This window comes from Meles meles, chromosome 16, assembly GCF_922984935.1.
Source record: "Meles meles chromosome 16, mMelMel3.1 paternal haplotype, whole genome shotgun sequence".
In the NCBI taxonomy this organism is placed as follows: domain Eukaryota; kingdom Metazoa; phylum Chordata; class Mammalia; order Carnivora; family Mustelidae; genus Meles; species Meles meles.
In genome coordinates, this window is record NC_060081.1 from 66,501,917 (window position 1) to 66,516,756 (window position 14,840).

The 14,840-nt window shown below is 51.2% G+C and overlaps 1 protein-coding gene across 4 annotated transcripts in view; it reads left to right on the top strand.

The window, feature by feature from the left end:
* Positions 1-651: 651 nt before the first annotated feature.
* Positions 652-14,840, top strand: part of L3MBTL1 (L3MBTL histone methyl-lysine binding protein 1) — a 35,138-nt gene continuing 20,949 nt past the window's right edge. For 2 of the 4 annotated variants that reach the window (XM_045981154.1, XM_045981155.1), the window contains exons 1-7: positions 652-953; positions 7,439-7,591; positions 7,749-7,975; positions 8,295-8,436; positions 8,719-8,872; positions 9,002-9,134; positions 9,718-9,802. In XM_045981154.1, the coding sequence (XP_045837110.1) occupies positions 7,456-7,591; positions 7,749-7,975; positions 8,295-8,436; positions 8,719-8,872; positions 9,002-9,134; positions 9,718-9,802 (877 nt within the window). In that variant the 5' untranslated portion in view covers positions 652-953; positions 7,439-7,455. The remainder of the gene's footprint in view (positions 954-7,438; positions 7,592-7,748; positions 7,976-8,294; positions 8,437-8,718; positions 8,873-9,001; positions 9,135-9,717; positions 9,803-14,840) is intronic. The other 2 variants (XM_045981157.1, XM_045981158.1) reach the window with 1 other exon arrangement.

Sequence of the window (14,840 nt, forward strand, 5' to 3'; positions counted from 1 at the left end):
CCGCTGAGCAGAGAGCCTGATGATGCCGCACGCAATCCCAGGACTCTGGGATCATGACCATGATCCGAAGGCAGAGGCTTAACCCACTGAGCCACCCAGGCGCCCCGAGCTTGCAGTCTCTTAACCTCTCCAATTACACAAATCTGTGTGAAGCTACAGCTGTGGTAAGTGTAAAAGGAGGTATTTTGTGCTTATAAGAACCAACAACTAGTTAGATCAAGGGTATTTAAGCACAGAGCTACAGTGACTTGCTCAAGGTAACACCACAGCGGGAACCATATGCCATGAAGCGAGTCTACAAACGGAGAAATGAAGTACCGGGAGGATAAGGTGATGTTCTCCAGGTCACACTAGAAGCCATGGCAATAGGTCATCTAAACGCAGGCGCGGCTAATGAGGCCCTGTATGCCTGTCAGGGATGGAATCGGAAACCGCCGCCCTGGGCCTCCTATCCTCTGGTGCCAAAGCCCTTCGCCCCTTCTGAGGCCGTTTTCGGACGCTCCCTGGCGCCACTTCTCCAGGGAGGGGAAGGGGCAGTCGCGGTGGGAAGGCACTGGACAGCTCAGCGACCCAGCCGGCGTGCGTGCGTGCGGGAGCGCAACCCCGTCTTTTGTCATTGACCACTCAGCTGGGGTCCGGCAGGCTCGCTCCTCGGCTTGGCGGGCCCCGCGCCCCCCTGCGCGCTGCTGGCCGTGACGCGGACGGCGGAGGGCAGGATGACTCTCCATCCGCCTAGCCCGCGAAACTCTCCGGTCGCGGCGGGGAGAGGCCACCAGGCCCACGCGGCAGGGCCCGCGCCCCCCGATCCCGCTCGGCGCGCGATCCGCGCCCCGCGCGCGATCCGCGCCCCGCGTCCTGCAGGGAGGCGGGCCCGCCCCCTGAGCGCGCAGGCGCGCGTGGCGCGGGGCTCGGACGGCAGCTCGGCGCGGGGCGGCCACGGGCGGGCCTCGCAGGTAGGGAGCCCTCGGCGGGGACTCGGCCGGGAATGCGGGGCGCCGCCAGCCCTGCCACCCGCCCTGCCGCCAGTGCCGGGTGCGCGGCCCCGGCGCGCGGCCCATGGCGAACGCCGCCGGCGGGGGCGCGGGCTGGGGAGGAGAGCGGGGAAGCGGAGCGGAGGGGTCCGGGCGGAGCGCGGCGGAGCCGGGGTGGCGGCTGCGGGCCTGGGGGCCGTGACCGCGAGCGGGGGAGGCGGCGGCTCCGATTTTAGCGAAATGCAGTCAATTAAGAGTTTTTCATTAATACGACGGAGGGTGTGGAGGGCGGGCTTTGAGGTTTCTTAGGAAATGGGTCATTTGGCAAACTTTCTTTTTCCTAACATTGATTTCCGATTTTTATAACGGGAAATGGGATTATTACTATTTTGCCATAAAGAGAAAGAATAAAAAGAATTCCGCCATTTTGGCGTCTTAAAAAGTAACCGTTGCGCGGATCTGACGGGTCAGTGGCCGCCCCACCCGCCGCGCTGTGTGCTGGTTCCCCGAGGGCTCGCGGGCGGTGGTCCGGACCTGGAGGTGGCTTGCCCCCCTCCCGCGTCCCGGCCGCAGCTGCGGGGGGCGGCCCCAAGTTTGCGGCGCTCAGTCTGGCCGGGGCTCTGAGTGTGTGTTGCTCCCCACCCCCAACACCTATAGCCAGGGCTTTTATTGAGCGTCTGTTGTATACGAGGCCTTGAAGGGCAGGCAGTCGGGAGGAACCTTAGCAGAGAGACGACGAGAAAATAAACAGGGACATCCTCATGCAATAAATATTTATTGAACATATGCTATGGGCCAGACACTGCTCTGGTGTCCGGGGACCCAAATGGTATTTTGAGGTGCCTTGGAACCAGACTCGGAGAGGGAGATGGTGAGCACAGGTTTACTGGAGTGCCCTACGGAATATCACCTGTAGGACAGAGAAGACAGCAAGGTGGTGGGCAGAAGTTGAACAGCCAATGGCCTGGGACGGGCCCCCAGCCTGTCCCAGGGGAAGCTCTGGAGTGGACAGGGAGGGCGGTGCTGACATAATCTCAGATTGAGGCTAGAGGGGGAGGTCTTTATTCCCCCTATCAGCTGGTCTAACAGGATGGCTGCTTCCAGGAGAGGGCACTTGGGCGAGGCAGCTCCCCTGGCTAAGGGCAGTTCCCGGAGAAGCTGAGGACTGCCCCCTGACAACCTGCAGGGCAGCTGGGACCTCCCACTTTATCCCCTCCTTGGGGAGCCCCTGAGCAGCACGAGGTGGGGGGGGGGGGCGGTGGAGATCGAATTCCAGCCCCTAAAGCAAGAATGGCTAAACCTTTTATGGATTTCAGTACCATTGTTTCTTACACTGTTGACCACTTTTTACTCCCAGCTCTCTGATTCATTCATTCAGTGCCGAGATTTGAGCGGGCCTGTCAGGCTTTTCCCACGGCAGCAGCTTTGTTCCATCCTCGGGGGAGACAGACAAGTTAATGCATAGTTAGACTGTGGTGGAGTGGAGTACAGCCGAGGGGATGATTAACTTTGTTTGGGGGTGGATTCTGGGAAAGCTTCAAAGAAGAGGTGTCACTCAAGCTGGATCTGGGAGGATGATTAAGATTTTTCCAGACGTATGGGATGTGGAGAGGTACGAAGCAGAAGGAACAGTGTGTGCAGAGGACAGAGGAGTGGGGTTCTGAGGGTGTGATCAGGCCGTAGGGTAGGAGTAGACGGCTTCCTAGCACGTGGCTTGGGCCTGGGAGCCATTTCAGACTGGTTGTGCTGCTGTGTGTACCGAGCGAGACGAGGTTCATGAAAATGCTGCGTGAGCTGCAAACACAAGGGGTGGCAGCGGGAGAGGAAGAGTGAATTCGGATCACAGAGAAAGCAGTTATGGGCCTAGAAAAACTCATGGTCTGGTTGGGGAGGAAGGACACGGAAGCAGTGGGTGCCGCGAGCCAGGAGGCCACAAGTAGGTGTGATGGCTCCCAGCATCTCAGATGCACCAGCTCCTCTTTCCTCCTGCATATTTAAAGACTTGTCTTCTAGAATTGTTCTTTTCCCCTCCACTGTCCGTTTTTTCCTCTCCATAGGCTCATTTTCATCAAATAGAAACATGCTCTAATATCTCCTATTTAAACAAACCAGGGGCGCCTGGGTGGCTCAGTCGGTTAAGCCACTGCCTTTGGCTCAGGTCATGATCTCAGGGTCTTTGGATCGAGTCCCGCATCGGGCTCCTTGCTCAGGGGGGAGAGCCTGCTTCTCTCTCTGCCTCTGCCTGCCACTCTGCCTGCTTGTGCCCGCACTCTCTCTCTCTCTCTCTCTCTCTGACAAATAAATAAAATCTTTAGAAAACAACAACAGGGGCACCTGGGTGGTTCAGTGGGTTGAGCCGCTGCCTTCGGCTCGGGTCGTGGTCTCAGGGTCCTGGGATGGAGTCCCGCATGGGGCTCTCTGCTCGGCAGGGAGCCTGCTTCCCTCTCTCTCTCTCTCTCTGCCTGCCTCTCTGCCTACTTGTGATCTCTCTGTCAGGTGGATGAATGGAATCTTTAAAAAAAAAAAAAAAAGAAAGAAAGAAAACAACAACAAACACACCACACCCCTTCCTTGAGACCACATCACTCTCCAAACGCCATCCCCCAATTCCATGCCTTCTCCCTGACATCACAACTCCTTGACAGAGTTGTCAGTCCCATTGCTTCCACTTCCCTTACTTCCATTCTTCTGTGAGGCGCAAACCTTATCTTCAGTTTCCCCCACTAGAATGTAGAGTCTGTGGCAGAGGGCAGAGGTTTTTGTCTGTTTTGTTCAGTGACAAATCTGCATCGCCTAGAACAGTACCTGGTGCATAGTAGGTGTTCATTAAACATTGAGCTAATCCAGGATCTCTCTCTAGAACCCATTCCAATCTGGTTTATGTGTCACAGCTCCTCTGAAGTGACTCTTGTCAAGGTTTCTAAGGACCTCCTTATTGCCCCAATGCCCAGCTCTCAGCCCCCACCTGACTTGATCTGTCAGGGGCATTCCACACTGAGCAGTCCCACTGTCCTGAAACTTGCCTCCTGTGTCCTCCAGAAGTTCAGACTCTTCTGGATTCCCTCTGACTTGAAGGCAGGCTCTTTTACCACATCTTCCTCTTCCCAACCTATAAATCTTGGTGAGCCCCCAAAGCTCCTACCTGTTTCTTTATACTCAGTTCTGTGCTTTTCAATGCCAGCTATCTACGACGGCTGTCCAGTTTACATCTCCAACCCAACCTCATCATTATTTCTACAATATGTTTCGTGAGAGCATTTGCATCTGGTTTGAGACTGTATTCTCAGAGCACAGAATCGAGCTGACATTAGCTGCCCCTCCAGTGTTTGCTGAAACAAGAGCAACAAACCTGAGCAGAAGGACAGTCGCCTTTGGCCTCCCTTCCTGGACACCCCCAAAACATGTGAGAGGTTCTGAAACAGGACCGGAGTTCTTCCAGGAGTAACCACATGCACTCTCAGTGACTGCCAAGGTTTTGAATAAAAAGATTGACTCTATCTAAAAGAACTTAAAAGTGGTCCAAGTACATCGGCTGTGAAAAGCAAAATTATTAGAATTGAAATTCAGGGAATTCTATTTTACAACCTTAACAGGGAAACACACCTTGGTTTGAATATTGCCTTCATTAATCAGGTATATAACCAGTCTTCACCTACCTGATGATATAATACAGAGGGTGGACTCTCTGTTTTAGGGAGGAAACTCTGGAAAGTAAACGAGTGCACAGAACAGCAGGTGGGAGGAGGTGGGAGAGACAGCAGCCCCCTCTGCTAGCAGGCAGCTTCTATGTTACCAGAAGTTACCCAGCTCCCTGGAATTTCTTTTTCTTTCTTTTTTTTTAAGATTTTTATTTATTTATTTGACAGAGGTCACAAGTAGATGGAGAGGCAGGCAGAGAGAGGGGGGAAGCAGGCTCCCTGCTGAGCAGACAGCCCGCTGCAGGGCTTGATCCCAGGACCCTGAGACCATGACCTGAGCCGAAGGCAGAGGCTTAACCCACTGAGCCACCCAGGCGCCCCTGGAATTTCTGTTAAAAGGGAGTGAATTGGTGTTTGTTGAAGGCCTGCTGCTACCAAGACTTTACCTGTTTTTTGCATGTGATATTCACTAGAACCCTTTGAGACAGATATCATTACTGTATTTATTTTACACACGAGGAAACTGAGGCTTCAGTCAGTTCTTTTTTTTTTTTTTTAAGATTTTATTTATTTATTTGGCAGAGAGAGATACAAGTAGGCAGAGAGGCAGGCAGAGAGAGTGAGAGGGAAGCAGGCTCCCTGCCGAGCAGAGAGCCCGATGCGGGACTCGATCCCAGGACCCTGAGATCACGACCCGAGCCGAAGGCAGCGGCTTAAACCACTGAGCCACCCAGGCTTCAGTCAGTTCTTACTCAGAGTCCCAGGTGTTGAGCTCTGGAGCTGAGTTTCTTTTTCTTTCTTTCTTTTTTTTTTTTTTAAGATTTTATTTGTTTGACAGACAGAGATCACAAGTAGGCAGAAAGAGAAGGGGGGAGCTGAGCAGAGAGCCCGATGCAGGGCTCGATCCCAGGACCCTGAGATCATGACCTGAGCTGAAAGCAGAGGCTTAACCCACTGAGCCACCCAGGCACCCCTGGAGCTGAGTTTCACACTGTCTTAAGTCTGTCTTGAGCTGAGGCCATGTTTTCCTTTAACTTTATGCCACAAGCCATTGTCAAGGACTGCCAACACTTTAAAGCAACCAGCAATCAATCACACACCCAGAGCTTTTTATTAACAAGTTGAAATTACTGAAATCCAACACAGATTTATTTAGCACCTACTGCGTGCAGGCACTGTTCCAGGGACTGGCTCTATAGCAGGGAACAAGACGGATAAGTCTCTGCCTTCATGGAACTTAGATTTCTATAGGGATGACCGATGACACACAAATAAGTAAATGAAGATCATTACTGGTTATAATGAAGGACGCCAAGGAAAGAAACACAGTATTGGGATGAGCAGTAGTGGCATGGGTGAGGGGTATGCTGCTTAAACTGAGTGGCCAGGAAAGATCTCTTCTGAGGAGGTGACCACTGACCTGAGGCCTGGAGCATGGAAAGCAGGTAGCCAAGCAGAGATCTTGGGGAGGAACATTCCAAGCAGAGGTTAGAACAAGGATCAAGGGCTCTGAAGTGAACATGTTTGTTAGTGAGTAGAAGGAAACCGGTATTTGTCAGGGGTGGAGAACAGGTGGTGGAGGATGAGGTCAGAGGAAAACAGAGGTCAGATTCTATTGGGTAAACCTCTTTGATTTTATTCTAAGGGCAATGGAGAGCCATGGAAGAACTTTAGGTAGGGAAATTATGTGATTTGGTTTACATCTTTTTTTTTTTTTTTACGATTTTTATTTATTTATTTGACAGAGAGAGAGACAGTGAGAGAGGGAACACAAGCAGGGGGAATGGGAGAAGGAGAAGCAGGCTTCCTGCTCAGCAGGGAGCCTGACATGGGGCTTGATCCCAGAACCCTGGGATCATGACCTGAGCCGAAGGCAGATGCTTAACCACTGAGCCATGCCCCTGTTTTACCTTTTTAAAGCTTTCTCGTACTGGAGAATAAACAGTAGGAGGCAAGAAAAGAAGGGAGATGAGGTAGGAGGCAGTTTCTGAAGTCCAAGGAGGGCTGATGGGAGTTGGAACTTGCAAGGCAGCAAGGAGATGGAGAGAAGTCAGACTCTGAGATGTGTTTTGCAAATAGAGCTAACAGGCCGATTATAATATGTGTAAAATTTTGCTGTCCAGTACAGTAACTATGGCCACTGTGACTATTTAAATTTAATTTAAATTAAGATTTAAAAAATTCAGATCTTCATTCACACTAGCCACATTTCAGGTGCTCAGTAACCACATGTGGCTAGTGGCTACTAGTGTGTTGGACAATGTAGGCGTAAGACATTTACATCATCACAGAAAATTCTCCTGGATGGTGCTGCTAAGCCTCTAGGACAGTGGCCAATATGTTTTAGGAGTTAAGTAAATGATAGATATTAAGTATAGTTGTTACACCGTTAGGTCTTTTTTCCCCATATATTTACTTATCCATCCACCTCTCTATTAAATACTTTCTTGCCCTTGCTTTATCATATGGAAGAGTCACTCACTACCTGGGTTCTCAAAGAGCACGTCTTTGCTTTTCACATGTGTGCGTTTGTTCAGTGGACGTTCTAGTGCTCACTCTGTGCTTAGCGTTGGAATGATTGCGGCCAGGGGGCGTCAAAGAATGTGATTGGGCACCCTCACACATGCCCATCTTCCAGAGTCTGGGGGAGAGGCAGGGCCTGGCCAGAGCCCTCACCTGGGTGATCTGGTTAGAGCCAGGAGCCAGACTTAGTGTTGGTCTCCTAAGACACCGTGCTCTCCTCAGGGCTGAGGCTTTTCTCTGCAGGGTGACCAGCTCCTCCTCAAAGAAGGCTCTTCCCTCCCTGATCACCATGGGGGTCGTGTTCAGCTTGTAGGCCTACCAGGATGGAGGGGAATGCTGAAATGGAGATGCTGAGGACACTGAAGGGACCCTCCACAGGAGAGGTCAACATGCACCTGGTGGCCAGAGACAGCCCAGGTTCCAGCTCTCACCTGCCCACTACCGCCTTCATCATCCCAGGTGGGCCAAGCCAGGGGCCTGGGGGGAGGAGCAGCCCTACACCTGCCTAAGCAGGTGTGGATCCCGAGAAGGACATACTTCCACCTGCCTACACACATGCATGGGCCAGGGCCACCAGGCTCACCTGTGTCATGTCTGTCTGTGTATTTGTTCGTAGCCGGCTCGGCCACCCTTGGCCTGCCCAGCAGTGCCCTGGATGTTTCCTGTTTTCCACGGGAGCCGATCCATGTGGGCACTCCGGAGCGAGTGGCCAGCAGCGTACCTGTCACGGCCACCGTTCTGCCGCAGTTAAGCCCCGGGCCTGTGGCAAGCTCCGGCGCCACCTCGGTGCGGCTCCTGGAGTGGACTGAGGCCGCGGCCCCGCCTCCTGGGAGCGGCCTGCGGGTCAGTGTCTGTGGGGATTGGCGGAGGGGCCAGCGAGGGGCACCTGTGGGGCGGGGCCATCAGGCCGGAGGCGGGGCCCGAGGGGAGGGGGGAGGAAGGAGCCCGAGATGGAGGGTCCTGGGGTGTGGCTTTGACTGAGGGACTCTAGGGGCATGGCTTGGGTGGAGGCGCTGGGAGTCTGGCGGGCTGCTGGGGGCGTGGCTTGGAGCGAGGCACCGGGAGCCGAGCCTTGCGGAGTAAGGCGGCGGGAGGGGACCTTGCTGGTCGGAGGTGGGTCGAGGGGGTGCGGGTCCCGTCCTCAGACCCTCCCACGCTGCAGTTCCGGATAAGCGAGTACGCACCGCTGAACATGGTTGGAGCAGAGCAGCCCGCGAGCCCAGAGCTACGGCCCGAAGGTGTGGCCGAATATGAAGATGGCGAGGCCCCGGCGGGAGGTGGCGATGCGGGCACCCAACAGCCCGGTAGGACCCCCCAGTCCCTAGGCTGGGACCCTGCCCGGGTGGGGCATGGCCCGAGCTCCCTAAGGAATATCCATGGGGCGGCAGGGGGAGGATGAGGTGGGTGACCTGGGTTCTGCGGGTGTGCCCAAGGGTTGGTCCTGAGATGGCGAAGACTGGGGAGGTGGGGGGGGGGAGGTGAGGGGGAGGGTCCCAGGGAGCCTGAGGGGGCGTGGGCTCCGAGGTGGGCGGAGCCTGAGTGTGGTTGTGATGGACGGGAGGCCTGAGGCCCCTTGGCCCCCACAGCGGACCTCCCCCAGGATCCTCCAGAAGATTCCCCCCAGGATCCCCCAGAAGATGATGGCACCTGTCAGTGCCAGGAGTGTGGACCTCAGCAAAGCACGGTTCCAGATCCTGTTGGTTCCTCCAATGATGACTGCCCGCCTCTGTTCCAAGAGCGGTAAGGGGGAGGGGATTGCACCCCTACTTGCTCTGCTTTGGGGACCCCATTCCCCCTGTTCCGGGCTTAGGAGAGGGACTGGGTGGTGTAGGGTGGGTGGTTCTTTCTCTCAGGCCATTTGTCCCTCAGGTCAGTTATAGTGGAGAACTCCTCAGGCCAGAGCTCCTGCACCAGTGCTTCTGAGATTCTCAAACCCATGAAGAAGAGGAAGCGCAGGGAATACCACAGCCCATCAGAGGAGGAGTCAGAGCCTGAGGCCTTGGTAGGAAGAGGGCTGTGGGGAGGGGAAGGGGAGGTTAGAGGCTACCCATCTGTTCCCACTATCCTCTCCATTAATCGAGGCTGTGGGGCAGGGCCAGAGAAGACACAGGATGACTCACTTATCCTATTTTGGGGTCTCGTTTTTAACTGAGGTCCTGTATAGGGTTAGAGGAAAATGATTAAATCACCTTCCTGCTTTTCTGGAGCTCCCATCTCAGTCTAGTGTCAGGGCTAAGTCACAGTCACATTCACCAGCACCCAAGGAGATGAGTAGGCAGATGGAAAGCTCCATCACTGGAACCCGTCACGAAGCCAGAGGCAGAGAAGCTGGAAGAGACAGAGCACGAAAGTTCCAGTGGACAAGTAAGATCAACACACAGCAGGTCTGAGGAATGGAGAGGACTGTAGTCAGACTGTGTAACCAGGGGCTGTATGTTCATGTGAGTTTGTGCCCATGTGGTAGGGGGTTGCCGGCTGGAGCCATGCGGAATACCATGTGACCAGAGAGCCAGGCAGGGGCCTGGAGTAGAGTCTGGGGCTTCCCTCCAACCCAGGAGGACAGGAATGAGGCTTGCCTTCCACAGGAGAAGCAAGAAGAAGGAAAGGATCCAGAGGGACAGCCAGCTGCTAGCACCCCAGAGAGTGAGGAGTGGAACAACAGCCAGTCTGGTACGGTGGTCTCCGTGTGTGTCTACATTGGTGTGATGTGTGTACACACCTTTGGAGGTGTGAGGCTGGAAGTATGGGTTATGTATGTGGTGGTGTGTTGTACATACAGAGATGAGTATAAATTAGTGTCCGTGTGAGGGAGAGAGAGAGAAAAATGAGACACGATGTTTCTGGTTTACGCATTAGTATATGTGTATTTGCAGAGGGATTGTATCATGTGCGTGTTTATCCTCTATTAGCCAGTCGTGAATAGGCCTCACAGCCAGACTCAGAACCCAAAGACTTAAACAGCTTTTAATGACATCACATGGCATTACTTCCCTTTGGTGATGTGAGCAAGTTTGTGCTGGCCATTGGTCTGTCCTTGCTATCTGAGCTCCCATTCTGGCCTTTTGGTTCTTTTTTTTTTTTTTTAATTTTTTTAAAAATTTATTTATTTGACAGACAGAGATCACAAGTAGGCAGAGAGGCAGGCAGAGAAAGAAAGGAAGGGAAGCAGGCTCCCCGCCGAGCAGAGAACCTGAGGTGGGGCTCGATCCCAGGACCCTGAGACCATGACGTGAGCCGAAGGCAGAGGCTTTAACCCACTGAGCCACCCAGGCGCCCCGGTCTTTTGGTTCTTAAAAAAAGGGGGAGCACAAAGGTCATTTATAGTCAGCTCTGGCCCTCAGGCCTTCTCCGTTCCCACGTGACAGCAGTCAGCTGGAGCTGAGTGACATTCATCACACTTGTAATCACGTAGGTACTGTATAACAGCTTGTTTAATGTCTATCTTCCTCCCTCAAAACTGAATTTATTTGATTAATCATTGTATCCCCGGTGCTTAGCTCAGCGACTGATGTTACGTAGACTCTCAGTGTTTGCTCGATTCAGGAATGCATGAGGTGTGTGTTGGTGATTCCGCTCGGACCGTGGCTCAGTTGCCTGAGTGACTGTCTTTCCTGTCTCAGAGCCAGAGGGTGAGGTGAGTTCTTAGGACATTCTGCCTTGATGGATCAAGTACCAGCCAGAGGAACCCAGTCTATGTCCTGGGCTCCGAACTCTGCAGTGTCTGTTAGAAATTCTGCCCATTGCAAGCAAACCAGATTTTCACTGCTGCCTCTCAACCCGGGGCTCTCACATCAGAAGCCGAAAGCATAGCTCTCATTGGTTTATGGCTTCTTAAATCTTACCTAGAAGAAGGAGACAGTCCAACCACCCAAGACAGTGGCTCAGCTGCTCTTACTTAGGGAATCGATTCATGAACCAGCATGAATGCTGATTCTTCTAGCTGAGTCCTGTTGACCAGTATGGTTATCTTTTGATTCATATCTCTTGCCATCTCAACGGTAAATAAACATTGGTGTGGCATTGATTTCTGGATATTTCCTCCTTGCGTCTTTTTTCCTTTTTTCAAGGGAAGAGATACTCTATCAGTTGGCAGAAGTTTGCATGTATGGCTCAGTTTTTTTCCAGTTGTTTTTGGGGTCTTTTGGCAGAAGAATCTGGCATGAGGGGTAGGGGTAGCAGGGTTGTTTGAGTGTCCTGTGTGTGTGAGGAATCCATGTTATAGCTACACTCTGGCAGTTGGATGGCCAGCTCCTGGGTCCATGCTGTACAGCCTGACGTGTCTAGTCCTGACAGGATGTTCCAGTAGTTCGTGAGTTAGAGCCTTGTCACTCATGTATGCACTCGGGCTCTCTCTCTCTCATGTATCCACATTAGGTTTCCAACGGCCGCTTCCTGTGAGGAGTCTTTTCTAACACACTGTGGTCAAAGTCTTCACAATATATGTCGTCATTAATAGCTATTTTGATATTCTCGCGTCACCTCTCATTCTGCCGACATCCAGATCAGGTGTCTGTGGTGGCGTTCTTTGGGGTCAACCTGTTACAGCCTTTTCAGATTCAGAGCAGCCCCCCAAAATTCCTGTTCTGTCTCCCTTTAGTTATCTCAGACATATGTTTTTACCCATTCTTTTTTTTTTTTTTTTTTAAGATTTATTTATTTTAGAGACGTGGAGGGGAAAACGGAGAGGGTGAGAGGGAATCTCAGGCAGATTCCCTGCTGAGCATGGAGCCCAGGGCAGGGCTCGATCTCACGACCCTGAGCTCATGACCTGAGCCCAAATCCAGAGTTGGACACTTAACTGACGGAGGCACCCCACCCAGGCACCCCACATTTTTATCCATTCTGAATTGGGTTGTTTATCTTCTTCCTAGTCTTTATATATTCTGCAAATAAGTCCTTTGTCCGATGTATATGTTATAAATATTTTCTCCCACTCTGTGGCTTGCTTTTTCCTTTCTAAATGATGGTTTTTGAGGAACCGAATGTTTTCATTTTGATGATGTCGACTTTATCCATTTTAAGCAGTTAGTGCTTCATACATAATTTTACAAAGTAGTGTCGAACAGCTTTATTGAGATGGAATTCACATACCATGTAATTCACCCTTTGACTTTTACAAATTCAGTGTTTTTTAGCGCATCCATGGAGTTGTGCAACCACCACCACATTCAGTTTCAACGCATTTTCATCATTCCAAAAAGCAGCCTTGTACCCATGAGCTGTCATTCCCCCCAAACCACCATCCTCCTGTAGTCCTAGGCAGCCCCAAGTTCATTTTCTGCGGATATGATTTGCCTGTTCTGGACATTTCACATAAGTGGGATCATCTTATACATGGCCCTGTGTGACGGGCTTCTTTCACTTAGCCCCGTGTTTTTTGTTGTCGTTGTTTTTTGTTGTTTTTTCTTTTATTTGACAGACAGAGATCACAAGTAGGCAGAGAGGCAGGCAGAGAGAGAGGAAGGGAAGCAGGCTCCCCGCCGAGCAGAGAACCCGAGGTGGGGCTCGATCCCAGGACCCTGGGATCATGACCTGAGCCAAAGGCAGAGGCTTTAACCCACTGAGCCACCCAGGTGCCCCTCAGGCCCATGTTTTAAAGGTTTATCCACATTGTAGCATGCATCAGTATCTCATTCCTTTTTACTGCTGAATGATAGTCCATTGTATGGATGTATCACACTTTATTTGTCAATCGATGGGTATATGGGTTCCTTCCACTCAGGGCTATCATGAGTAATGCTGGTAGGAATATCTGTGTACAAGTTTTTGTGTGGATGTGTTTTCATTTTTCTTCGGTATGCACCCAGGAGTGAATTGCTGGGTCATGTTGTAACTCTATATTTAGCTTTTTTTTTTTTTTTTTTACGTTTAGCCTTTTAAGGAACTGCTAGGCTGTTTCCTAAAGTGGCTGTACCATTTTCTCCCCCCACCCCAGCAGCATATGAGGGTTCATTTATTCACACCCTCATCAGTGCTTACTGTTGTCTTTTTTTATTATAGCCATCCGGGTAGGTGTGTAGGGGTAGCTCATTGTGGTTTTGATTTGCATTTCCCTGATGGCTAATGATGGTGAGCATCTTTTCATGAGCTTATTAGCCATGTCTGTATTTTCTTTGGAGAAATGTTTATTCAGAGCCATGCCATTTTTTAATGACTTGGAAGAAACACATTTTTTATCAAAATACAAGGAATCCCCTACAGAGCTGGGGCACAAATTGGGAATGAGTGTGGGATTCAGTACAAGTCATTAATCAGTATGACTCTTCTAGATGCCTTCTTAACTAAGGTCCCTAGTCTAAATTTACATGCAAAATTCTGTGAATTGTTTATTTTTCTGCGGAGATGGTCCATGGCTTTCATTAGGTTTTCAAAAAGGTCCATTTCTATTTACTGGAAACTGAAGGCCAGGTAAAGAGTAGACCATAAGATTTTGGAGCTCACCCTCTTCAGTTCTCTGCTCCCAGTGAAAAGTCTGGCTAGAACCATTAATTTGTGAATTCTCTCTACTTTTTTTCTTTTTAAGATTTTATTTATTTATTTGTGGGGTGCCTGGGTGGCTCAGATGGTTAAGCGTCTGCCTTCGGCTCAGGTCATGATCTCAGCATCCTGGGATTGAGCCCCGCTTCGGGCTCTTTGCTCAGTGGGGAGCCTGTTTTCCCCTCTCTCTGCCTGCCTCTGCCTACGTGTGATCTCCCTCTCTTTGTGTCAGTTAAATAATTTTTTTAAATAATCTTAAAAAAAAAGATTTCATTTATTTGAGAAAGAGAGAGAGAGAAAGAGAGCATGAGAGGGGACGGGATCAGAGGGAGAAGCAGATTACCTGCTGAGCAGGGAGCCTGATGCACAACTCGATCATGACCTGAGCTGAAGCCAATTGCTCAACCAACCGAGCCACCAGGTGCCCCAACAAATTCTCTCTACTTAAACGACTGAAGCAGTGCTGAAGGAGCTTCCTAAGAGATTGAGCAGAAAGAGAGAAAATGGGAGGGAATTACTGTCTTTCTAGGGATCCACCACTGAGGAGCTGGGTTGCGGTCAGAGACAGAAGAACCACTGATGGCAAAAGAGGAGGAGGAAGATACAGCTAAGGAGCACGGCACGAAGGAAAGGTGTCGATGGAAGGGGCGTTGGTAGCATGTGGAGATCAAGAGAGTTGAGGAATGAGAAAAAGTCACTGGACTGTGGCCCTGGTGACTTGAGAACAACTTCACTAGTGTGCAGAGGTGGGCCTGAGACTGGGCGATGCAGAAGGAAGTGTGACAGAAGGATGTAAAGTTGTTCATAATACCCTCTTATCTTTTAAAGTCTGCAGGATATGTGGTGATACCCCTTTTTTAATTTCTTTTAATACTATGCATGCCGTCTCCCTTTGTTTCTTTTTTTCCCCCCAGCTCTATTGAGGTAGAAGAGTTCAGACGAAGCAAAACACAGTACTGGCCTTTCGACAGCTCATAGTCCGATGTCAGGGAGAGATGTATGAACAGGTAGTTATCATGCAATGGTAGAGTTAAGTGTTGTGTTTGAGATATGTAAGTATGAAGGACCGTCACAGAACAAACTGCCTCATATAGTCAAGGAGGGCTTCATGGGGTAGGTAGGTAGGGTGACATTCCATCTGTGCATCCACCCATGCACGCATCCAAGCATCCATACGGCCATGCGTCCATGCGTCCATACAGCCATGCGTCCATGCGTCCATGCAGTCATG